This window comes from Sesamum indicum, linkage group LG1 (genome assembly GCF_026168435.1).
Source record: "Sesamum indicum cultivar Baizhima isolate 11 linkage group LG1, ASM2616843v1, whole genome shotgun sequence".
Classification (NCBI taxonomy): Eukaryota; Viridiplantae; Streptophyta; class Magnoliopsida; order Lamiales; family Pedaliaceae; genus Sesamum; species Sesamum indicum.
This window is the reverse complement of record NC_142657.1, coordinates 15,430,304-15,456,518: the sequence shown is the minus strand read 5'-3', so window position 1 is coordinate 15,456,518 and position 26,215 is coordinate 15,430,304. Positions and strand designations below refer to the sequence as shown.

General features: G+C 35.5%; 2 protein-coding genes across 7 annotated transcripts; one reads left to right on the top strand and one right to left on the bottom strand.

The window, feature by feature from the left end:
• Positions 1 to 704: 704 nt before the first annotated feature.
• CPT1 (Undecaprenyl pyrophosphate synthetase family protein) lies at positions 705 to 3,393 on the top strand. 5 transcript variants are annotated; one of them, XM_011080870.3, is made up of 3 exons: positions 705 to 792; positions 1,066 to 1,122; positions 2,330 to 3,393. In XM_011080870.3, the coding sequence occupies exon 3, from the start codon at positions 2,358 to 2,360 to the stop codon at positions 3,210 to 3,212; it is 855 nt and encodes a 284-aa protein (XP_011079172.1). In that variant the 5' UTR covers positions 705 to 792; positions 1,066 to 1,122; positions 2,330 to 2,357; the 3' UTR covers positions 3,213 to 3,393. The 5 variants fall into 5 exon arrangements, with proteins under 5 accessions (XP_011079172.1, XP_011079181.1, XP_088734207.1 ...); XM_011080879.3 differs by having other exon boundaries at positions 707 to 792; positions 2,338 to 3,393; XM_088878081.1 differs by having other exon boundaries at positions 754 to 792; positions 1,343 to 3,393.
• A 638-nt stretch (positions 3,394 to 4,031) lies between these two features.
• Positions 4,032 to 25,687, bottom strand: ATSAC1B (Phosphoinositide phosphatase family protein). Of its 2 annotated transcripts, XM_011080858.3 has the most exons (21): positions 25,356 to 25,687; positions 25,111 to 25,271; positions 24,914 to 24,997; positions 21,933 to 22,060; positions 21,746 to 21,837; positions 20,338 to 20,395; positions 20,090 to 20,146; positions 19,959 to 19,992; positions 19,776 to 19,856; positions 18,486 to 18,592; positions 18,061 to 18,147; positions 17,895 to 17,972; positions 14,163 to 14,233; positions 13,976 to 14,074; positions 10,380 to 10,479; positions 9,337 to 9,445; positions 9,105 to 9,177; positions 7,538 to 7,631; positions 7,003 to 7,095; positions 5,397 to 5,463; positions 4,032 to 4,395 (listed from the first exon to the last, which is right to left on the bottom strand). In XM_011080858.3, exons 2-21 carry the CDS (start codon positions 25,256 to 25,258, stop codon positions 4,265 to 4,267), a joined length of 1,791 nt encoding a protein of 596 aa, XP_011079160.1. In that variant the 5' UTR covers positions 25,259 to 25,271; positions 25,356 to 25,687; the 3' UTR covers positions 4,032 to 4,264. The 2 variants fall into 2 exon arrangements, with proteins under 2 accessions (XP_011079160.1, XP_088734965.1); XM_088878839.1 differs by lacking the exons at positions 24,914 to 24,997; positions 25,111 to 25,271; positions 25,356 to 25,687 and adding an exon at positions 22,549 to 23,348.
• Between the last annotated feature and the right edge of the window lie 528 nt (positions 25,688 to 26,215).

Below are 26,215 nucleotides of genomic sequence, written 5' to 3'. Positions count from 1 at the left end.
TGTTAAAAAATTATATAATTATTATTAATAATTACTAGTTATTTATAATGACAACTTATTCAAAATCTTTGTTACTAATAAATAAATTCTTAAAAGAATAAATTACACTAACACCCTTAAAATTATATCTAATTCCATAGTATTTCTTGTCATTTATAAAATTATAAATACACACATTAAAATAATAATTGTAGTTGAAGGTGCATCCCTAAATTTTATATAAGCAACCCACCAAGTACATTGCACTACATCTCATTAGGTGTTGTAATTTTATAAGAAGTAAAGGGTGCTTCTATAATTAAGTTTAATGTGAATGGATTTTTTGATATAATTTTTCCTTCATAAAAAATTATAAAACGACAAAATTAAAATTATCATCACTTAATATATTATATGTATTCACTAGCCACTAATATTATTTTCTTTGTCGTAAGTAACTTTTTAATGCAGCTTCATACGAGCCTACGATGCAAGGTATTATTTACTATAATTTTATATTAATTTTATTATTTTTTTTGAAAAATGCATCGCGTTAAAAAGAGGAGATACTGGACGTATAAACCACTCAACGGCCACAACTAACTTGGGACGCATGTCTGCATCACTATATAATATATAGTGTATTAAATTATTTTGATACTATTAAAAATTTAATAAAGCAAATTAGAAGCACAAGAACACTAAAAAGAAAAAAAAGGAGAAAGAAGAAGACAAGAAATCCTTATAAATAGTGAGCTTCATTCATGAGTTTGCAAGCAGTGCAAGAAATCAAGGAAACAAACCACATAAGAGGTGTGAATGGCCCTTCATATCTGCTGCACTCTTCCATTAATACACATGTTTCCCTCCGGCCCACATTTCCCCCTAATTATCGCCCACACTAAGAGCGTTCCGCCCTCCAAATCAACATGCAACTAATACACTCACAGTTCTTCTTTTCTGATACTTATCTCTTTCTTTATATGAGCATTTCATTGATTTGTATTGTGTCTATTGGGCTCTACCTACGCTAAAATTTGATGGGTTTGATCTTTTTGACTAACCTATTTAGTTGAATTCTTGCAGGTTTTTTCATCTGTTAGTTCTCGTTTTCATTTTTCTTTCCAAGAATATTTTGCAGAGGTAATGGCATCTTTGGTATGCTGTATGTATTTGCTTCCCATTAGGAAATCTTGGAAATGTATGAACTATGTTTGAGGTTTTCACCTATTCTTTCCAGGCACTGGTTTGGTTTGCCTGGTTCATTGCAGCGCAGAAACTGTTGTTAATTTCATTACTAAAAAATTTGAGTAATTGTGTGATCCTTATATTTGTTAATTAGTTGTTTATCTTGGATGTGTAGGGGATATACATGTATTTTGATGCTGAAATGGTTGAGAGGAGGGATGTAAACGTATCAAGTCGAGTAAAATGTTGTTCAAGTGCACTTGAATTATTCTTGAGCTTGAGCGCATATTTGAGCTTGGTTTGACTCTGATTGAATCGAGTTTTAAATGAATCAAACACGAGTTGAGTACGAGTAATTTGCCATTTCAAGCATATTTTATTATTTTTCCACTACTCGAGTCGAGCTTGAAAACCTATAGAAGAAGGTTCTTGTTCAAATTTGGTGTGTTAAGTTTAAGGAGTCGATCTCAAATGAGCTTTTATATGTTGATTCAATCGACTATCGAGTAGTTTGATCTATTTTTCTGCTCTACTAGAGTGCAAAGATCATTCTTATATAGTATTACATTTTTTAATTGGAGGAACTTTTAATTCTTAGCCTATGAAATGCATGCAGCAGAATCCTGGCTCTGGCTTTTGCTCTCCCCTTTAGTTTCCTCTTCTTTATCCCCTTTCTGGAGAGGTTAGTGGTTGTGCTTGATGTGTATGCATATTTTTGTGGCGTCAAATGCCATATGCCCCTGTGAATACATCGTGAGGTAAAAAATTCCCCTAAATTGTAAAAAAACAGAGAGAGAGAGAGAGAGAGAGAGAGAGAGAACATGAGCCCCTGAACTTTTATAATAAAAGGCGATCGACCCTGATGCTAGAGGCATGGAACTTCTTTTTAAAAGTTCTGCTAATCGAGTTGCCATTTTTTTTTTTTTTCTGGGAATTGAGTTGCCGTTTTTCTTGTTCTGGGGGTGTTTCTGACGGCTACTGTTTTCACCGAGGGTCAACATGAAATTTTATGTGCTTTACTTAAGGTAGCAGGGGTTGTGATATTCTGTTCACCTTTATTTTTCTGCATTCTGTGTGTATCATTGCTTGCAAGCTTACCTTTAAGGTATTAGGTCATGCAAGCAACTGTGTTCCCTTAGTCATTCGATTGATATTTTTGCAGTGTTGTAGGTTTGGTTAAGTAACTATAAATGGATGGCAAGAGGAATACCATTCTTTTCAAGTTGTTTGGGAGTTCAATTAGCTACATGCGGAGATGTCTATTCAGCGTGCTGTCTGTCGGTCCGGTCCCAAACCATCTGGCCTTTATTCTAGACGGAAATCGAAGGTACGCCAAGAAGTGGAACCTTGGAGAGGGAATGGGCTACAGAGCTGGATTCTTGTCCCTCATGTCATTGATAAAGTACTGCTATGAGCTGGGAGTGAAATATGTGAGCATATATGCATTCAGCATCGACAATTTCAGGAGACGGCCTGAGGAAGTTCAGTGCGTGATGGATCTGATGCTGGAGAAAATCGAGGGACTGCTCAAGGAAGAAAGCCTCGTGAACCAATATGGTGTGAGGGTTTATTTCATTGGGAACTTGAAGCTTCTGCATGAGCCTGTCCGCCTTGCTGCCGAGAGGGCCATGAAAGCCACGTCCAACAATAACAACAGCATTCTCCTGATCTGTGTGGCTTATACCTCAACTGACGAGATTGTGCATGCTGCTCAAGAGTCTTGTGAGGATAAGTGGGCTACGACCCAATCTTCGGCTAACATCAAGGATTCTCAGGACGGTGAAGAAAAGGACACTGACGACGTTATAAAGCTGTCTGATATCGAGAGTCACATGTATATGAGAGTGGCGCCCGATCCAGACATTTTGGTCAGGACCTCGGGGGAGACTCGTCTCAGCAATTTTCTCCTCTGGCAGACTTCAAACTGCCTCCTCTATTCGCCCAAAGCATTGTGGCCGGAGATCGGTTTGCGTCACTTAGTTTGGGGAGTGTTGAACTTCCAAAGAGCTCATCCTTACCTGGAGAGGGGGAGGAAGCAGCCATGACTGGTGAAGTTGTTTAAGCACATCTATCACTTTCTTGTGGGTTTAATACCACCCCAAATGGCTGTCAGCTTTAGAGGGTTAAGATATAAATCAAGTAATTAGCTACTCAATAATGTTTGTATCTAAATCTTTGCTGTTATAGTGAAGTATTGTTGTTGATAAATATAGTTTGTGTTAACCAGCTTATGGTTGCTAAATAAAGAAGGTACTTTGATGGTTTCTCAATTCAATAAAAGCATTACAACAATGCCATCAAATTGGGCAATAATTTTTCAAATTTAAAATATTAATAAAAGAATGAATACTGCGGATACAATGTATTATCTTTCTTACAAATCACAAACATAATATTTGGATTCATTTCTGAGTGTTTTGTTGTATTTTATGGAGATAAAGAGAGAAACACAAAAATAAATAAATATGTCTTAGAGATAGTATGTATGTTTGGATTTGTTTTTTAAGATAATTTAGAATAAGTATTGTATGTTTAATGTTGTATTTTGAGAGAACAAAAGTTAATATTTATTGTCAAATCATATCTTTTTTATATATATTTATGTATATGTATGTGTATATATATTTATGTATTTATGCTAAACAGTTTAAAACACCTAGATAAAATGTTTCTGAATGATGGCAAACATTGAATATATTTTAACTCGTCCCGAAAATAACTTGAAAATGAAAACAAACATACTAAAAATGTGTTTGTATGATTAAACATAACCAGTGAAGTAAGGACTAGTTTCAGATGTCCAAAAAGGTGGACAAATGAAAAGCATATGATCATCCATGGACCAGCAGACTTCAGAAGCATAGTAATCAAAAGAATCACCTGAGTGTCAATTAAATAATTGAAGGGAACGGTATACATTCGCCAGTGTTTAACAAAATCGAAATATTTTGACACGAAGGGGCTACTTATGTTGGCTGACACGAAAAAATTGTAGATGACAGTTTCATAAGGAAAGAATCATACATGTGCTATGAAAAAATCAACAATAGAGCTTCCTCAGCAGGAGGGCTAGAACATCGCTGAAAAAACCTTTAAATCAACGCCTAGGTTGGTGCAGACGAGGACGGTTACAGAAAACGCGACCATTGGCCCTCACAAAGGCTGCTATAGCCAAACTCATGCTTGCCCACATGATTGAAAATAATAAATTCCACATGTCATATCGAACTACAAAGAGAATAAGTAAAGATGTTAATCAGTACTAAATGCAAAAGAGGTAAAGCATATACTAAGAGAAAGGCCAGATTTCAGTAAATGCCAATGATAATGCTGATTGCCAGCTGACCCCTCTGCCAACCGCCTGCTCAACCAGGTTGGGGAAGGTCTGAGGCAACAGCCTTGGTCACTATGAACTTTACCATTCAGACATTTCCACTTGTGGGTGGCAAAACGTTATATTAGCATCATTAAGTCTGAAATTTGGGATGAGAAGCCAAAAAGGATGCCAGGTAAACCCTCAAAGAAGGATGCATATCAAACTGGGAAGTCATAAATGTGGGTCTAATTGTTAAACAAATTGAATCAACTCTATGGATGGTTGTTGCACATTCCACTTATAAAAAGACTCCTATAAGTTTATATGGTTCACCAGTGATGTCGTTTGAAAATAGAAATGGAAGTTAAAGAGGCAACAAATTAATATGCTCGATTTGTAATACTACTGCCAAAATAAGTGAGCTTCAGTTCAGGAGCTCAAAATCTGTTTATCAATCAAAGACTCTAAGTTGGACACCAAGGACAGGCAGTTCTTATCTTTATTCTATAGATGTTGAACCCCTACATCTTTCGGCATTGTGCATATGATGAAATATTGGTTAAAATATTTGGTTTACATTATTGTAATGCATCATCAATTTCATTTCTCCATGAAAATTCTAGTTTCACAAAAGTTCTTTGACCATTTTCGAGGATGAATAAAAAGTTGCTTCAATGATTCAGACATTAGTTTTAGGTCCAGAATGGTAGAACTGCATGAATCCTAAATAATCAGACATTCTTTGTCACAGCAAATGACCATCCCCTAATCCATAAACTCAAATGTGTTGTAGCTCCAACAGAGCCAAATCAGATGAAGTTATAAATTGATAACTAAAACCGGGGTGAATAAACAAGGGCAATAATTATAATAGAATTACAAGCAAAAGCTGTTAAAATAAGTGCCTTCTGACCTCGTCTTAGTGACATAGTTGCAAAGAAGAACCCAGTCATAATCAGAGCTAAAGCCAGTGGAAAGGACTGCAAAATATAAATAAATAATATAACTATCTCATTAACTATTATAAGACATAATGCAGAAGACCATGACGCTAAGGCGACTAACGAAGATTTTTAACTTCTCTCAAGGACAAACTGGGTTAAAGATGAAGAAACAAGTAGGAAATGTACAAAATTCCACATCTGGGCACATCCCATCTTTTAGTGGAGTTGGATCTGAGATACAACCAATCCTAATGCCCAGCTAATATAGAGGAAGTAAAAATGTCTTCTCCAGAGAATATGGAGATGGAGTCCAACAAGCCATCTAAACTATTAACTATATTAGAAGTAGATATTTCTAAGCAGATAAGCAATAAGATCTTTTGCATCCAAGATAACAAATAAACCAGGAGATATTCCATAATCCATATTATAAAACCTACCCGAACAGCCAAAAATCCAATTTAAACATGCATTTGTATTCAGGTTCTGTTTCTAATTAACTAACATTGGCCTCGTAACTCAGTCAACTATAGACCGTAGGAGAAAGTTGCCTTTAACTACACCACCCTTTCATCAAGTTTGATGTAATTGCACATAGACCCCTGTAGTTTTGGAAATTACACGACGTTTGTTTCTATCCAACAAATAGATTAGTAAAATTCACAGAATTTGTTGACATCAGCAAATGAGTTAAATGAAAATTCATATTTATCCTTAATTGACTAAAAATAAATTGCAGGTCAAACAAAAATTTTTCTAATGAAACTACCTTATGAGGGTGAAATGAACATCTAAACATGCATTAGCGTGTGAAGATGAAGATGTATAAAGATACTTTGGTCACAAAAATGTCTTCACCTGCGATAAGTCTAGGTAAAATCCATTTCAACCCTTTTGGTGATGTCAGTATCTGTAGATTTTATTACAGATTGATCTACTTGCGAAACAAACATCAGGGCTACTTGGAAGTAATTTCTCAAAAAAACATTGGTAGACGTGTAATTATACCAAAACTCAGGGGAAAGCGCTGTAACTATCCCTAAAATCTATTCTCACAACAATTACACACTTTATACAATAGAAATCTAATGAATATCAGCCTCGACGATAGTAACGGTTATTGAACCAAAACTCATACCACATGAGTTGATTCTTTACGAGTATGATTTATAAATAGTTTGTTCTAAAATAAGACTCCTGGTGAAAGAGAAACAATTACTCTTCTAAGATAACTAGGTTTTCTTTAGCAAATATCAGTCATATAGAAAGAGTTGATGAGATCACATAAACTACTTGCATTGGCCTTCAAAACTCACTGGCAAGAACAAGATATATTTCCACTTGATTGTCATATTCGATCACTTTCTTTCTATGAATCTTTTGCAATCATAGAACACACCCAAGATTTATTTGATTAAGTTGGCTATGGTTCTTGACTTCTTTTAAAAGTTATTAACAAACAGTAACAGGAGATATTCAGACATTTCAGACTGGGGATACTTACTAAAATAAACTTGAAAATGAACTAAGACGTATATAAAAGAGGAGAAAGCTGGTAACTACTGGATTACTCACCGCAATAGCCTCAATGCCATCTTTCTGTGCTGTAGGAGTCATGCTCCGAGAAACAGAAACAATATAATGTCCTTGGACTAAATCAATTGCATCCTTCAGGAAACAAAGGGTTATGCGGAATTTTAGCTGAACAGTTAAATTAGATAAGCCTGAATATCCAGTGCATAATAATGAATGCATATTACAGGGACTTATTGACAATGAAGCAATTCTTATAGTAACAGTGCATTATGCTAATAGAATGACTCATGAAACAGACTGAAGCTTTGATGTCATATTTAAAGTACCAAGAAATTGCTGAATGGAACTTTGCAGTCAGGTTCTTTACAGATAAAATACTATGGGATACCAAATATAAAATCTCTGCCATATACTTATCCACAAAGCACGACAAAACAAGAGATCCAGTAGAACTATGATGAACCAGAGAACTAGTCTATGTTAGACCACCAATGCTAAAATGAATGCTACAACAGTTAGGTGCACTTGAATGAATTTGCAAGCCATGAGGTATGGACAGGGAAAGAATGCAGACCTGTTTTGTTCCATCACAGAAGTTGTTTAAGTAGTACCGCATGAGAGCATTCCAGCCATCTTTCAGAATCCCATGGATTGTTCTCTGGCCACATCTGTTATTAAAGAAAAATAACATCAAACTAAGAAAAGCAGAAATCTCATGTGGGTCTTTGAATTCATAGCAAATCTTCGTCAAACATGAGCAAAATAAGTGTCAAATTTTTGTATGAAAAAAAAAATCCAAAAAGCATAAAAATTTTCTAGACCAATAACACGAAACGCTTCTTCAAACTTAAAGCAGGAAAACAAAAACTGGATCCGCATAATAATAGTAGGAAGGCAAAGAAATATCAACAATCTCATAACTCAATCAAGGATCAGATATTGTTGCTGTATGAATACTGGTCAAACACCTAGAAAAGCTACCAGAATCCACAGTCCAATTAGCTCCTGGGCAGCAATATTATTGATCTCCAATAACTTAAGGAGATAAAAATTCAGTTTAAGTTAGTGGAAAATGAAGAGTCTCTTTTGCCAGCAATTTTGAACTTTGAAAAGTAAGGTTACATCATTTTGAACTGACAAATATTTTCTGATGCAATTCAAGAGCATGAAGGAAAATAAGATTCAGAAAATTCTATAATTTAATCATTTAATTTTATCTTTCAGAGTAACTGTTTTTCTACTTAAATTCTTCGATTTTTAATAGCTTTGGATGTACTATTAGAATCAATTAAAGTGAAAGATCGCACTAAAGTTTAATCCAAACAGAATTATGGACATTCAAGCATATTATCTGCTCTAAAATTCCTAGCCCAGAGAATTGGAAGATACAAAGTAGTTGAATGCTCCATAAACATTCTTTAGGAGCATTTTAGATGTCTAATCAGAGTTCTGAAATAAAATGATGTGACAATGTACGAGGTATGGTAATTGCGCCATACGTCATATCATTTTTTTTATGAAGTTTCCCTAACTCGGTAAAGTATTGGTGAAACATCTGCACTATTGGTGAAATTCATGCCTGCATAAGAGTAGTTTGTTTATGAGGTAAGACAAACTTGGAAAAGTTGTTTAATTGCTGATCAGGGTATGTAAATAGCACACATGATCAGAACTTTTGTTTATACCAATAGGAAAGCATAGATTTGTGATATATGATACTTATGTGCTAAAGAAACAATCGAACTATTAAAGGTTGTGTGGGGATTTGTATTTGGAAATGTCTAAAAGCAGCTTAATAGTTCTTTGCGACTTCAATAAAACTAAGGAACAATGCAAGTTACAACTGTATATATATGCATCAAATTCTCCTTGTCTTCCAAAACTCAACTTAAATTCCTAATTATTATTCTAAAACATGAAAGAAACCTAAATAAAGGTGCGTAACAATAAAATACAAAAAATTGCAGTTCTTGAAAGGCTATCGCTAAAACTGAAACTTGTATAAGATCAAATTTGGAAGTTCAAGAATTATTTAGCCATAACTTTCTCTAACACAACTGGTACTTCCCTTCATCTTTTTCTTAAAAAGACCACTTAGGGATCAAATGATCAAACATTGAAAATGACTAGTTAGAGGTCACCTGACAAAATCTCCTTTTAGAGCAGGAGTACCAGAATACTGGATGCTTATGTCATCCCCATGGTTAGCCCACACTGAAACGATGGTTGAATACATGGAAAGGTATGAGAGAATAATAGCGCATGAAAATTTAACTTCAAACCTAAATAGGAAGTCAGAAGCTGTCTCATGCTGCTAACAGTAACTAAAGCAACATTAAGCATATTGCATATGAGTTAGAAATGGATACTTACAAACTTTAAAGCTGTCATCAAAATTTGGATGTTTACTGATAGTCTCATCAGCATCAAAAACACCAAGCCTTTGAAGTTGAAATTCCAACATTTTACGAGCAATCATGCTCTGCAAACAAAAGGCAAGAACAAAAATGTATGAGAACATGATTCCTCAGAATGTAATACAACTATCCTTATTTTTCCCCTAATCATAATCTATCATAGAACAAATGGCACCTTATCAGATAAGAAATAAGTGGTACAATTTCATCTACCTTATTTCCGCTTGATTAATTTAACAAGAGAATCTTGATACTTTGGGGTTTTATTTTGGTCATTAGTGAGTACTATATCTTGAGCTCAGGGCATATCTGGTGAAAAGCTTCCATCAATGAACATGCATTTCATGTGCAACAAGTTAGGCTCTGCTGGTACTGACATATTAAGTCAAAAAGCAAAAGACTTATGATTCTATGCCAAGCTGTTGCTATTACATATGTGTCAACAGTTAACTTCATCGAAAGTCTAAACTGCATAAAAAATGTTCTTCGCTTGAATTGTTATAAGCACCTCAGGAAGTTCTTCATTCATTAGGAAAAGTAGCTGCAGATATAGAACCCCCGAGGTTTTCTGGATACCACAATTGCTCTTATTCCATTCTCCTTTTCAGGAAGAGGTAAAGAGGTTCTAGAATCAGATAGCTGCAACCAAGTAGTATCAGTAGTACCTCTCAAACTAGTATGCTTTCACATGATCCCCATACCCCTTATTTCTAATGTGTCATCCATTTTTAGCCTTACAAAGGCCAAAAAGGGAATCACAGTGTACCCCGGATTATGGAGTAAACATTCTGTTCTGTTTCCATTAATGAAAAATGAAGAGTTTCCTGTTCTCTCCTTGACAAAAAATAAATCAGAGAATCATCACAGATGAGTACTGCAACTAAGTTCTGGAAAATGTAAATGGTTGTTCTATCTAAAACACATGTGAAATATTGCAGCCACACCATTTAAATTAATTAATGAAATAAACAGAAAAAGTTATGCAAGTTAAAATTATACCTGAGTGACATTTGTACGGTCCAAGCAGTCAACGCAATTGGTCCGCACAATTCCAACTTGCCCTTCAACTTTCTCCCCCTTATCATTCAACAAAAGGTACCTATCATGCCCAACAAAGAAGTAAAGATTCCAAGCAGTCTATCAAGATAATTGATTTAACCTGTTCTTGTACAGTGATGGATGATAAGGAAAACCTTAACCAACAATAGAAGCAATCAACTGATTTTAAGCTTGTAAGCAAAACAACAAACCCCTTCTACACTGCAGACTCTAGTATATCTGTCAAATAAGCATGGTCAGTTTAAGGACTAGATTCAGTCAAAGGAATTTCTTGACTTAGTACATGGAATTTAGACATATTCAATAACATTAGTAATAAGATGTTAGGATGTATTAAAAAACCCATGCAACTAACATTAGGAAGATATGGACAGTCAATACACTTGAACAAAAAGAACTCACATAATACTCAAAAGGTTGATATGAGAGAAAAGTTTTGATATGAAAGCAGATTGATCTTGCTACTTGTTGATATTTTTAGTTGTGTGTTAGTTTATGCAACTTGGAGAACGTGTTAAAAGTTTGATTTGGTCTCACAGGGTCAAGATGTACCAAAATGTTATGTCACTATGACCTGGTAACCATTGTCCCTCAGAGTAACATAAACATCCCTCCACAAAATAACCTCCATTTCCGTCAAGAATATATATTATTTGCAGGATAGTTACAAACCTCTGTAATTTGTCCAGAATACAACAGCCTCTTATGTGGTAAATCTAGACCTATGTACCTCCCTCAAACTAGCATCAACTGAAAAATGAAAATTGTTTGCTTCAAGATCTTTTGCGATAAAGTAGGACTTCACTTGTTTATCCAAGAAAATACCTAAAAAAGTAAACATACTCTCAGAAGCAGAAATGAGGGTCAGCAAGGTAATTGCCCCACCTAAAATCCTTGAAATATTTATTTGCATGCATAAACTGTAGTGCCAGTTCTAGCAAGGCCCCACTCAATCTGCAGCCCCAAGATAGTCTTAGAATGCTTGCAAGCAGAGACTCACTTGAGCTCAAACACAGGTTTTTGAAAGCTTGCTACCCTTACTGTCTTTTCTTAGTTTAAAAAGGGCACATTACACAAAATAAAAATAGCTCCTCAGAAGTTTGATTCTGTTAGATGATCCAAACGGAAATAGTAGAATTACAGATTTACCCTCTTCTTAAATTTTACAAAGAAAAGCAAAAAACTATAAAATATTATATTTTTAAAAGATGGTTTTGCCCCTGTAGATCTAAACCAGTCTAAGGAATTTTTTGGCACCCATCTTTCCTCAAAATGATCTCTCTTCGGTAGGTTTTTTGGTCGTTATTGGGCCCCTGGTGCTGGATTTTTAGGCAATGTCAGCGACAATAATGTTATTCTAGAAATATGGATGGAACCACCAATGATATGTATTTGATGTATTTTGTTCACTGTAATGCACTAAGTCCATGTAGTATTCTATTTGTTCAGCATGCTGCATTCAGTCTGAATATTTTTCTTGTAATCCAGTCGATGCAAAAACAAGAGTGATGTGTCAAGATTCATATCAAAACAATGGAAGAGGCTAGGTATTCTATATTGCAGTTTATCATTTGACATTTCTAAAATTGGCTTTATTTGATTTATAACAGCCAACTACATACAACAGATTTTACTATAAAAATACCTTTATATCTTACATGCAGACCCCTGCAAATGCCTGGTTTAGTGTGAAAATAACAGATTGAGATCCCTAACCTAGATTTAACAGCACCACCACCCCAATGACTGGCACCTGAAAAGGTTTTTACATCCATAAAAATGTATAAAGATTTCAAGGGTTAAAAAGGGATTCCACTCTAATTTTGTTAACATCATCCATTTCCTGTAAGGTGACCAACTGCAACAGTTAACCAGTATATGGAACCAAACACGGAAATTTTGTCAATTTTTTTAATCTAAAGGGAGGTGTCTGTTTAGGCCTAACCTAGAGAATGATGCAACATAACCTAATCACATTATCTTATATTTTCATTATTAATAACTAAAGTTAGATGTATACTCGATAAATGTGCATAATTTAAGTTTTTATTGTTTTGTATTATTAAATGAGGAAAAAAAATAATATAAAAGGAATAGGTAATCAAAATTGATAAAATAAATTAACCATAAATATGCATGAACAAAAAATTATTTATGCGAAATTAACGTTAAAGAGAGGGTGGAAAATAAGTATTTGAGGGTAATTAATCCACATATGCTTTGCCAACCAATGGTAGTTATTATAGCTCCCTCCTCCTACTTAATTAATAGTATAGGTAGTGGTAATAGGTTAAAGAATTCTTAATAACCACAGGATAGTGGTAATAATAAAAGTATTCTTAATAACCACAATACTCATAATAGTGAACATAAAAATAATTTCGTAGAACTACTGATGTCATTAGAATAGTAATCATGTGTAAGTCTCTTGTGATTGAACTACTTGAACTTTCAACCATAAGTGAGCTCAACAAAAGTTTTAAGAAGACTGGCAAACTCATTGGTGTGGATATTGGTAGCTTAAGATATGCATTGGGAACGTTACACACCCTTGTCTGACGTTAAAGGGGACATGACATCCATTTGGAGCCAAGTACAATAAGAGAATTGGATGGAACTCATGAGTTTGATCCTAGAGCAGGTTATATCAAAATGGGTCAACCATTAGTCTTAAGTCATTGAGACCATGATGCTTAACCCTTGACTCCTAAACCACCCAGTGATCTCAGGGTACAAAGATATTGGAAGCAATCCCAACAATCTAACATCTTTGTAAAGATTACATTGTTAGGTGAACATAAGTTGGAACCATCCTCCAAGCACCAACCTCATAATTAAGAATATTCTAATCTTATTGAATATGTTCGTAAGTTGAGCCTCAAAGGTTACTAGTGGGAAGACAGACGACCTAGTATCTTTAGCGTGCTTTGCATGTGAAAAGTACTGTAAGTTGCATGATATTGTGGTAGAAACTATCAGCATCAATTACAATAGTCAAAAGATAATACTCCCTCCATTTAAGTTGGGTATGATCCTTCACAAAAGTGTAGATTAGAGTTGAAATACTGAAAGTTGAGTATTATTACATTGCCTTCTTGAAAATAGTTGTTCAAAGTTAGTAATATCACATTATAACTTCTCTATGAGCGGGTATTTAAGCAAAAAAATAATTTCACGAAATGGAACCATTTCATAGACTTCCCAAAAAACTCTTTAGGAAATGGAACCTCATTTCAAACATTTCAAAAAAAAAAAACAATGAGTGGGATAAATTTAAAAATAACAACAAACAATAATAACAATAATAATGAAAATCCAAATTGATTCAACACTACAGTTATTCTGTTAGTTTCTAGTGCATGTTATCTTATGCAGAAATAGAGTAGACTGGATATATATAAAACACAACACAACATGATTTCATAACTAAACATATAATGTGACAAAGATATAAATAAATAGAGTAAGCAGTACTTCAGGAAACAAAATTGAACTTAAGCAAGAAATTTCTACACTTCTATGGAAAGTAACTATACCTGCTTTTAATGAGAAAATCCTCAATTTGATCATAAAGAATGGAAAGTCGCTCAAAATGAACATGGCCACATATCTTATGAAAATCAAAATGCAGATATCTGCAAAATGTTATAGGGTTACTATTTAGCCAAGTTGCACCATTTGACCAATGAATAGCAAAATGATCAGATTGAGAAGGAAATCCACCTCAGATCGTCACTGGCAATAGGTTCCACTGCCTGACCAAACTTTTCACACAAGCGTCCCTCACCTCCGTGCTGTAATAAGTTCGAAGATAAGGCCACCAGTACCAACTTAACCAATACAAATGTATCACACAAGTAACAAAGGTATGGAAATTACCTAAATTATGCAGAACACACAAGTTCTAATTAAGGTATATTATGAATCATGGAATCAACTTGGTCTTAGAAATTTTTTTTTTTTTTTTGGTTCGTTTTGTATCCATGTTGAGCTCTAAATAGAACATCTATATCTATAAACCAATGGAGCAAATTTGGTAAACAACATTGGATATCAACATCAAGAACCCCCCAAATCAAATATTTTCATAAATTGTGAAGGGAATAAGAGGAGCACATTGTGTTCCAAATGCATCCTCGACAAAATGGGTATGAAGCTGGTCAGCCCTCCAGGTGAGGCAACATGATTACATGTTGTCACTGATCCTTATGTGAAGAAAAGCAAAACATTAGAAAGCAGACTGAAAAACTGAATCTCATCAATCAACTACGAGAAGGTCTCACAAACCGAAGGAAAGCTCGTATTAAATGAAACATAGTTATAAAAGGCGCATCATGGCGCCTTTTATAACTAATCTATTTCAGTTCTTCTCATTGTCTTGAACAAAGGAAATAATGGTTTGCATTTCTTCATGAAAGGAACAAAAGACTTTGCCTCTCTTAAATGAAAATTTTATTGGATCTTTCATAATTCTATTTATAGCTATAGACATTTTTATAGCTTTCTTTTCTCCAACAAATTGGAGGATATTCCTAATTTAAACCAGGCGACTATCTAAGACCAATTTCCTAGAACTTCAACAGAATCATTAGGGGCTCATCACCTTTTAAGCATGTAACCGTGCAACTCGCTCTCCACTAATTTGAACTACCAGTTAAAAATTGATGGGCGGAATTTCAGAAATCACAAAGAGCAAGTGTGTGTCTATAGAAGTAGGCTAGGGAGAAGCTGGAAGTATCAAATAAAGCAGTTCTGGGAATATTTGGGAAATGAAAAATACTATCTTGGCAGAATTCAAGGTTAAGTCGGTAAAATGACAAGGAAAGTATTGTGTAAAATGAGTCAAAGAAGGATTCTGTCACGTGATTGTTTCAAGTAATATAAGAAGAAATGTATCAGCAAGGTGAAAACTAGCTTAGATGAGGTCATAAAAAACTCTAAGCATATTGCAGATGTACTAGAAGTTTTTTACAACACCTTCTGCATAAAGAGAAGGTCTACAAGCATGTTTGCTTGTCGAGCACTATTCTCTCTCTTTATTCAAATCACCAAAAGAGGTTATTAGAAGATTTCACAAGCCAATGCATAACCTTCTTCGAATGATCCAGAAAACAAAAAGTGGAGGGATTACCTAATTCATCAGAAATAATGTGCAAAACAAAAGAAGACTGGGAGTTAGGATCGAACGATTTAGAACATGACAGTTTTACCATGATTGGCAAGTGTTGTGGCGATCACACAAAAAATCCAAGTCCTTTTGTTATCAAAGTTCTCAAGAGCAAATATATCCTACATCAAAATGGTAGCAATGCCTTGGCAAACTTGGGTGCCTCTAATACCTCAGGAATTTGTTACTCAAGTTTATTCTTACTTCTTTTCTTCTGATTGTATCGCTCGGAGCCAAGGTTTGCTTCTAGGAGGATACTTGGCAAGATGAATAACCACAGAATTTAATTTCTAGATGACTTTATAGTCTTTCTCTTGAAGCCCCCATGTCTTCGTGTTATACAAGCTCACCATAATATTGGAGCTGTCACTTCTTCATGAACCTAATTGATAGAGAAACTAGTGACATCAGAATTCTATTGCAGGCTTTCTCTAAAGTTTTTCTTCTTTTCAGATTACAGAGTTTCCATGATCAATCCTTTAGGAAATCACTGTTATAATTCTTTCTCATGCCGTCCTGGTCATTTTCCATCATCTCTACCTTTTCTGTTAGCCAATCCATTTTGAAGCGAACATGATATCCAAAGTTAAGCTTTTTCCTTCAAATTAGTTGATGAGAGGCTTAACACCAATTACTTGTTAGTGATAGGAGATGCCAACAGGCATTAATATTGTACTAGTATATCCTGTAAATTCTCGAGAAGCATGTAGTGATCTTCTGTAAAGTGACTGGAAGAGCATTTTTTTCTTAAAAGAGACAGTTGAAGTCCCACCTTTGATAGATGAGGATCTTCTTGGTTCGGTTTGCAAGGGTGTGAGGAAGCAAAGAGAACAAGAAAACAGCTATTTTGCTATAGGTGCATTTGGGAAGGATGCACATATCTTTGGGGACTACTCGTCGACTAACAGTAGCATTTAGAGGAAAATCGCACTCTGCCTCTCTTTGGTGCAAGCCTGGACTTGTTTAGGTGTACATTTAGAGGGACACCAAAACGAGATTCACATGCAAACATATTTGGTTAGTTGGGCAGAAAGAATTGCAAGTACTGTTCGGATCTACCTCCAATTGTTAGGAATGCAGTCCCAATTAAGTCACTACTACTTGACTAATAGTAGCATTTGGCATAAAGCCACACCTTCCTCTCTTTGGTGCAAGGTAATAGGCTTGTTCAGGATCTATCCCATGGTATATCTAAAGAGAATCGCATGCGCTTCCTATTATTTTATTCTAGTGTCTATGAAGACATCTTGTCTACCTTGTAGTCCTGTCACTTATTAAAAATTCATCATTATTGATATAGAAAAATAATCATCATTCAAATACTTTACGAGATCTCGTATGCAACACAAATATGCGATGTCTAAATTCCTTTTCCTTCTTTTTCCCCTAACAAGTAAAAGAAATGCACCTTAGATGTTCACAGAAGTGGTGGATTTACAGAATAGCAATCAACCTCTGACAAATTATTGGATGGTTTCAAGATATAGAAGTCTGGACCAAAGAACTAATACGATAGAAAAATTCGTCATGGCTAATTAAGTGAATTTACGACACAAAAAGTAGTTTGAACATTTTCTCCTGTAAGAGACCTAGATATTCCCATGTAACCAAAAAATAGATGGGATCCAACTTTTGACCATGTCCAACAAGTCAGGACTTTTAGAGTAGAGAAGTTTTAAAAGAAAAATATTGAAGAGATATCCCCTATGCATTAATGTCTTTATAGCAGATAAGATTCATAACTTCAACTCTTGGCCTCCTACAAATAATAAGATCTTCCATTTTTAACTTTTAACAGCATAGTAGTAATTATCTCAGCAGTGGAATTTTAATATTTAACAAATTTTAGATTTTCAAACTAATAATATGCCCCCTTTGAATGTCGACAATTCATGTTTCCATAATAGAATGACTTGCAGGAAGCAACTTCAGAAACTTATTTGTCTTATAGAAAGAGAATTAAGTCGATCAATTTTATGAGTAGAAATTGCTAATTTTCTTAGAACTATAAAAGCTGTGAGCTTGTGACTATGGGAAAAAGATCATCAAAGTCATAGTTTTTAGGTATAACTTTTGCACTACTGAAATTTCTTTTGGATCAGCCACTGGCTGCCCACGGGCTACCAAGTAACAAGAAATACTGAGTAAAGATGTGAAGGTTTTTCTGATGGCAGTAGAAAAGAATAACAGCTCTATAGATAATTTGGCCCAGTGATTGTCAGAAAAGAAACAACCATTACAGAAGTAATGGCATCTGCAATATTTTAAGATGATGGAGATTAATGTACCGTGTTGACCAGATCAACTGCAAGAACATTTCCATATTTCTTTCTTAAATCCAAAAAGTGTCGCTCAGCTACTCGAGGCTGCAGAGATTCAGTGTAGAAGAAGTCAGCAGAACAGATGAAATATCTCAGGTTCAGATCATAATCTGAAGATCAGAAAACTACTTACTGCTTCATCAGGTCTCACGATTTCGAACTTTGGCTTATATGTCAAATCAACTATCTGATCCCACAGTAAGGGAATGGACCCTCGTACCTAGAAGAGGAGATTAATGCCAAAATATGATGTTACTTTGTTCACACATGATTAAACTGACCATGATTAAATGAAAGGCAGTCTGATTATATGTGGAACACATATAGTAAGTTATTCAAGAACTTTCCAAACAGAGATGCTATGTATGTTATGCTGGTGATTAACTTTCTGTCAATTCCGCAGACCAAGTACATCATTAAGGTAATCAAGCTCTCTATGTGAGTTAAGCACCTTGAACATTGATTAATGTAGATAACCAAAGGTTGCTCAAAACACTTATGTGAGGAGATTGAACTACAAAATAATAAAAACTAGTCACCAGTCTGTGAGGAGTTTACCTGAACAAAAGATGCAGTGTAACCATTCAACTGTATGATTTGTTCACTTTCCACGAAATTTGCAACAAAACCATCGGAATCAGCTCCTCTTCTCCACATTCGCGTGCCTTCATAAAAATAGAAAATTAGAACTACTGGAATAAATGACATTTAAATTGCTCCCCTCCATCCAAAAATGGATTAGTCTGGCGCGCAGCAAAGAGTTTCAGATTATTGTTGAAAAGGTTGAAGTTTCATCCAATTTGAAACTATTGCGCTCAAATTTTAATGGTCAGGCGTAGTTGGAATGCTGTTATTACTTGGATTGTGAGGGTAAATTTTTTAACAAGGAAATTCTCATTCTAGGAGATTTACCCTTATTTTGGGACTCCACAAAAAGGAAACAGGAGCAATATAGTTGGGACAGTAAGATTGTCAGAGTATACGGCATTCTCCATTGTCAAATCATATTCACTTTTTCGAACTGGACTCCAGAAAGTGGGATATCTATTCATAAATGTTTTGGTTAATCCAGCTTCAATTGCTTTTCAAGTACTTTGTGATATTGACGAGCAGGATACACTCAATAAGACCTAATATTGATGAGAGTGTACACTAGATCATCCAAAACAGAACCTATAAGCATTGACTGGACTTGTCAAAGAACTGGAAGAAATCTTCAGATTTCTTATATCTAAGCTATATGTAATGAGTTTCCTCACACATTAGGAAGGTGGTATGCATCAGAAACTAAAGGCACCCATCCAGATTGCAGAACCAGAGGATAAATCTAAATGTTCAAATAGGAAATACTTAACAGTAGGACCTCAAAAGAATTACTTTTCAGAGAATTCAATCTCTGACCAAATTTTCAACCGGACCTAAAATTTTGATGAAAATCAAAATAAGTCTTGTGGATAAATTAAATCAAAACAATTTATTTAAAAAAGAAATCCTAAAGGAAACTACACAGGTGGTCATGCAATACCCGAAATAATCATTTTTGGAACAAAAGCAAAGGGTCATATACATCTGTGCAGGTTCCAAAGGATCAAATACTTATGTTTTGTGGTCAACAGATCCAAGGGGCTCCCAGCTCACATACACTACTGATGCAAGCTATCTGATAAACAAGCAATACAAAAATGAAGGCCAACCCTTCCCGACGTCTACTACATAGCATATTATTTTCACCTTGTCATTGTTCAGTCAGTATTAACCTCGGCTGAGGGAGGCAGAAACAACGGAAAACAGAGAGAGGGGAGGGAGGCAAGGAAATAACGACTTGAAAACTGCAGTTTTCAGATATACCAGTTCTCCTCGTGCATCTTCGTGCAATCAGTGCAACATCAAGGATATCTTTCCCAATAGCAGCTTGAAAGGTATTAAAACCTGATCACAAGTTAAGGCTGAGTTATGCAGTACAAAGGTACTGTGATGCTAACCACAACTTTGGCATGAGGTGCAGGACAATCAGGGAACTACAAAGGATACTGCCTTGCATAACAGGGAGAAGGTATGGATCAAGCTGCACAAGGATGACATCACATTCAAGTGAGGAGAAAATCTAAAGGGAACTTCCCATGGAGAGTACGAATTATCATATGATTCTTACAGAAAGCTACCTTGTTATCTATAAGTACTTCCATCATATAGTTGTTCCAAAGAAATCGAGGGTCTGCCTGGGGAAGAATTTATATAGAGGAAAAGTAATGTGTGAGAACTTCATGTTCCAATAGTAGATATAGTGAGACAAAATCACATAATTTTTCCAGCTTTGTAGGCAAAGCTAGACCAGAAGTAGAAGCTATAGTTTAGACCTATGAGTGTTAGGCAAAGTCCATTATCAACAGTTAAATAGTAAGAAACTCACTTGTCTCCAAAGAGGAAGCAACTTTGATTCATCACCCAAATCATGAAGTCGTTGAGCACTGCAAGACAAAACATACAATTCCATTTCAACTGATTGGTAGGGTCCAAAACATGTTTCTAAACAGGCAAATGCAACCTCAGCCTCTAACCCCAAAATAAACAAAACAAAACAAAAACTTCAACGAATCAGCAATACTTAGCTACATAACCTAAACAAGTCAAAAGAAATATAGACAAGTATAAGAGACAATAAAAAATAGAGAGAGCACTTACTCCTAAGCTATAACGTGTAGCTGAGTACCACAAATCACTTGCATATGGACTTCCAAGAAATTATTTGTTTTAGTTTTTATATTGATTTCAACCCAAAGACTACACAGGATTTAGAAAGAAACGAGGCAATAGTTATGTTAACTTTTCAGAATGTGATCAATAAACTCTCAAGACAAACAATGATAAAAAACTTTAACTTGGACAGCTATGTCCTCTCCTTACAATTTACATATGTATAAAGGCTTTTATAGATTTTATTATAATTCGTATGGGCTTCACTTGCTTTATTGTGAAGAACTATAAGTTGGGTCCATTATGTGGAGGGACTCTCTTTTCTAGTTAAGAGGTAAGATTGGGAAAAGGGCTTTCAATCTACAAAATTCTTATTTTCCACTTTTTATTTCTTTTAGAAAGAAAAACAAAATTTAGTGACCACCAAATTTAGAAAGCAACCAATTTCCTGTTTTAGTGGCTTCCGTAATTAGTTTTTCAAGTGCAAAGCATACCAGCACCCAAAAAGAGAAAAGAGACAGAAAAATGAGTAAAAGGAAGTTAATTTCCAAAATTTGATCTTCAAACTTTTGATCTAGATTGGAATAACACTTGCCCAATCACCTGAAATAGAAGAAAAGAGATGGAGAGAAGGAGAGAAGGGAAAGAAAGTGAATTTCCAAAAATTAGATCTTCAAGTTTTGATGGTAGATTGGAATAAGTTTTACTCTCGCAATCACCGATGTACCACTTGTACTGGAGAATGTCCACATTTCTGTGATTAATAATGAGTGTTCATCACGATAACTATTTCCATGCCAAAGTTAAGTGGGCACCATATTTAGTTGGCTTAGCTCAAGTAACAATATAAATGAAACTTTTATCATTTCTATCCTCATTATAGAGGATAAATATTGCTATATACCCTTGATCAAGTTCCATGAAAACATCTCGTATTTTTGTCATTAGCTATCAAAACACTCTACGGTTTCCACCGCGAAGGCATTTGATGCTGTTAAACTTCTCAAAGGCAACCTGTTACTTGCAGATAATAGTAAAGTTCTATAGAAAAAGATAGTCGGCATCACACTTGCAGAATCAGCATCGATATAAACAAACACTCAGTATATGGGGAGAAACCTTACCTCAGAGTTATATTTACATCATAGGAGAAGTACAAACCAGGAGTCCTCTCTGCAACATTTAGCAAGCGAAAAAACTCGCCCTCCATCTTTTTCTGTTCAAAAAAGGTGTATATTACAGAGCATTGTAAACAACAAACTCTTGCATATGCTTCATCCATGAGATGGAGAAAACAGAGAATTGTATTACCTGTTCTTCTGGAGAACCCTTGAGAGAATGATCACAAGGAAAAACCTTCAGTGATGTAACTCTGAAGATGGGGTAACCCATATAAGATCCAACGCATTCACGTTCCGTTATCACTAATATATATGACCCTAAAAGCAAAAGACTTGAACATCAAACTTATGGAAATGCATTTATCTCCTGGTTAAGTTCAAAAGAGAAATAACCCCCCTTAAAATAATAAGCTGATCACACCCCTCTAGATTTAACAAAGAAAATCAATATCCCAGCAAAAATTTGCTGTTGATTAAACAGATCATCCAAAAGTGCCTTTCTACAAATGTTACATTCACATTATTCATTCTCAGAAACATTCCAGAAGTTTAGGATGATCAGGCCTAAAGGGAAACCCAGGACTTCGGGATGGAAGATATTAAGAAATTTGGGCATAGAAGGCATCAACTAAAGTTGATGCTAGGTGGAGGTAAAACTATCTCCAGGTGCAGAGGGGAGATTATATGAATTTTGTACATGGGCATTTGTAAACCAGCAGGAGTAATTGGTTGGACTTTGGATTGCTGGGAATGGAAGAATAAGACTAGGATGGAAGCTGAATTGGCAGAGAGAAGCTCTACACTACCTAGAAGACTAAGGAGCAAAGCCAACTTCCCTCATTACTCCGAGCAACCTCCACCAACTCCTACCTCCCTCAATCTCAGTTTGGATGCAGTTGATGTTCCTCTCTAGGACTGCCGATGAGCCAAATCCGCTCGTTCTCTTGGTCCAGCTTCATCAAGCATAACTTCATGTAATTTCAAAGGAAAGCCGAGCTTGCACTGAGAGTTGGGGTTTGAATTCAAATTCAAGCCAAGCATTGAGCAGAATGACTCGACCTGAATGTCTAGGAATGTATTGGATATAATAAAAATTGCGATATATAGATACAATCAAACATAATCCATTACGTAAAATTTACTCATTAATCCGTGAATTCCGAAATTTAAATAACATAGAGAACTCAAATTAGTTAAAGGAAAAACCCCTAAAGCCAACCCTAAAAGGAAATTGGTATACTTACAAATGGGTAAAAGAAGTGGGTTTCTGATAGAGATAAGTCGTGCGTTGACTTTGCAAATTTAAGTTTATGTCATTGGGAGTGTTTTCACAGGCTTGTGCTTTCTAAAAGTGATGAACTTAAGTGACTTTGAGAAAAGTGATTAATAGTAAAAGTTGAGAGAGTATGGAATGATACAGATAAGTAGTTAAAAAGTGGGAGTAGTATGTTCGTTGAAACAAGAAGTTATCCTTGAGATTATTTATTAAACGATCAACGTACCCCCTTATTTTTCTTAATTTTGATTTTATTTTTCATTTTTTCTCTCATTCTGTCTCTTCCTTTTCATTTTGTCCCAATTTTTTGCTCCTTTTCACCTTTTCCTTTCACCCTTCCAACTCTTTCCCCTCTCTCTCCTCCCTTCCCCTCCCCTCAGCCCGCGAAGTCCAAAATATCTCTACAGACTTCTTTTTCTCCTTTCTCATATACAAAGCCAAGCGCTTCCTAGTCAACCAACTGTGCAAAACCCACCCTCCAAACCCAACTCATTTTTGTCTCAACTAGCCCTGAATTTTCTTCTTTCTCTCTTGTTTCATTCTCCCCCCTTTTCCTTCTCCTCCATTCCATCACCAACACATCTAAGCCACCCCATCTGGTTCAGAGAAGAAGAAATAGTTTGGTAAGCTTGACAGAAAAGCTGCAAATGGATAATCAATTTGCCTTTAGAGAAAAAGATTGGGTCATTTTTCAGTTCTGGAAAAACTAAGCTTCTCTAAAATTACAAAATAACCGAGAAACAGAGAAGCAACCTCAAGCATACTTCCGGCTTCTGCTGAAAAAAATCAGAAAAATAGCTCTTTAGAAGTTGAAGCAGGCAAAGAAAACACTCAAACAAATTCAAGCGTTGAGAAAGAAAAAACACGAATACTATCAAGTCGAGCATCAGGCTCGCCTTTCTTAGCTTGATTGACAACCCTAATCCTCTTTCCACACCTCACCTCCCACACCCATAATTCATGCAACAACAGTAATCACTCCAAAGTCACAGTCGCAAAAGGAGGCAATGGTTCATGGGCAAAGAATCAGTGGCCTAATTGAAAGAAAGCCTATTACCTCATCACATTCAAGATGTACTCTCATTATTTGCAAGGTGAAAGGTAAGAAAGCATGATCTTGAAAAATTCATCGATTATCCAGACTATGCCAAAGGTCGATAGACTCTTTCTAAGGGTATTTGAGTCATATTGAAATCAACCACCCAATAACTCACTTCCACCCCAGCCAGAAATAGGTTGGCAGTGAATACCCAAACTTGACCATCTTTTGCTCCTCAAGTCTATGTCATTTAGACACCAGTGAGTTAGCAGTAAGGGTGGCAGTGGCAGTGGCAATGGCATTTGCTATGGAGGAAATTTCCTGTGATAAGTGACTCACCCACCCAGGTTTATACCAATGACAATAAACACTTTCTAGAAAATATATGCTAGCAGAGCAAAATTCATTAGGGGCTTGGAAACCTCTGACGGTACTAGCAAAAACACCCCGTGAGAGCCACTTGCGGAGCTATAAGTTAATTGGTGTTACCTAAATCAACACCTGGGGAATTTCTCTTTGAACTTTAGAGAAGGTAAAATATATTCACCCCTTAACTTTAATAACTATCACGGACTAATGAGTTGGGTTTATAATCAATTTACTCAACTAAGTACCAAATTCATGCAGTGAAACAAAGTAATACACATTGAGAAATGGGAAACACTACCAACGCTTATCAAACCTCATGTAAAAAAGAATTATCTTCACATCCGGGCACCATATATATAAATTGATCAATAGAAAGAAAGCCCTAAAACCTCCAGAAAATTTGATAAGCAGAGACATAAAGAAGATCGATCCTCATCAGCCATTAATGGTATTATCTACAATTATTAATAAAAGCCTTAGAACTTGCCCGCCAGAAGCTTGAGCATCCCGACCACACCGTAGATCGTCTGAATTTTAGGAACTCGAAGCGAGTTGCATTGCGGTATTTCATCTGTACAGAGGAGACCAGAAAAAGAGTTTACACGCGAAGTAACACAAGCCCCCCCCGCAACATCCAACACATAAACAACACTATCAGAAATACTGAAACATGAATGAAATTACCAATATGACTCATGGATCCATCGAGGCGACTTATAGCCAGGAAAGACGCAGAAGAGCCATCGGTGGGTTCCACCACGTATTGATCCGGGAATTCCCATAGCCGCATTTTGTTGTACAGCTTCTGGGCAGGATCTGCCTTGTCCATCATATCAGTACTACGGCTGGAAAACCAAAAATAGAACTGAATTCAGTTCGATCCGCTGCAGAAAAATGAAAAACCCAAGAAATCATTCGAGCAATCTTACAGAGACGAGCAGAAATGCAAGTGAATCGAAATGGGAGAACGATCCGACAAAATTCTTGATTTAAGTTGGCTAAAGCCGATTTAATAATTAAAAGTTTTTGGACATGGAATGGGTCAAATGAGGGAGACGTCGAGTAATTTGAGGGGTTTGAGAAGTGAAGAGAGGCGTGACGAAGGGAGTATATTGGTTTGCGCGGACACACTCACAACGGAATTAACAGAAAATGCCGCAGAATTTGGTTGCTCTCTCCCATGGCGGACTCCAAAATATGCTGTGGACTAATCAATAAAGTTTCTTTTTTTCTTTTTTTTCCCAGGACTAAAATGCTCAAACAAGACACTAAGGCCCAATTAAGACATTAACATTAATCGATTTGGGGAAATTACACTTTTTAGTCTTCAAATTATACTATTTATTCAATTTTAATTTTTAAGTAGAGATGGCAATTACCCCAATATTTTAAGACCCTTACCCGGATTTGGATCCATCCTAATTCGGGTAGATTTGGTATTGATTTTGAAGGGGCCGAGTCCTTAACATTGGGATCCCAATAAAAGGATTTTGTGTCGAACCTGCGTCCTACTCCAAATTTTATTTATATTTATTATTTATTGTTCATATGTGATATATTAATAATTATATATATATATATGAATTTTTAAATAATTTTACATATTCCCATTAAATAAAAAATTAGTTGATGAGAAAATTAACAATTTAGATGAATGAATATTAAGGGTTTGTATTATAATGTTTAATGATAATTTCTTTTATACGTAAATATATGATATAGTATAATGTTTTTTCGGTGTGCATGCCAAAACCGCAGCGCCGTTTCTAAATGTTGGATGTCTATCTAC

Excerpts from the sequence above, each read along its gene's own strand:
- CPT1 (XM_011080870.3), top strand. The coding sequence starts at position 2,358 with ATGGATGGCAAGAGGAATACCATTCTTTTCAAGTTGTTTGGGAGTTCA.
- ATSAC1B (XM_011080858.3), bottom strand. The coding sequence starts at position 25,258 with ATGATGGACAAGGCAGATCCTGCCCAGAAGCTGTACAACAAAATGCGG. Across the intron at positions 18,593-19,775 it reads AAGATGCACGAGGAGAACTG|GCACGCGAATGTGGAGAAGA; the intron begins GTATATCTGAAA and ends ATTTTTATGAAG. Across the intron at positions 7,632-9,104 it reads CTAAAAGGAGATTTTGTCAG|ATGTGGCCAGAGAACAATCC; the intron begins GTGACCTCTAAC and ends CTTTAATAACAG.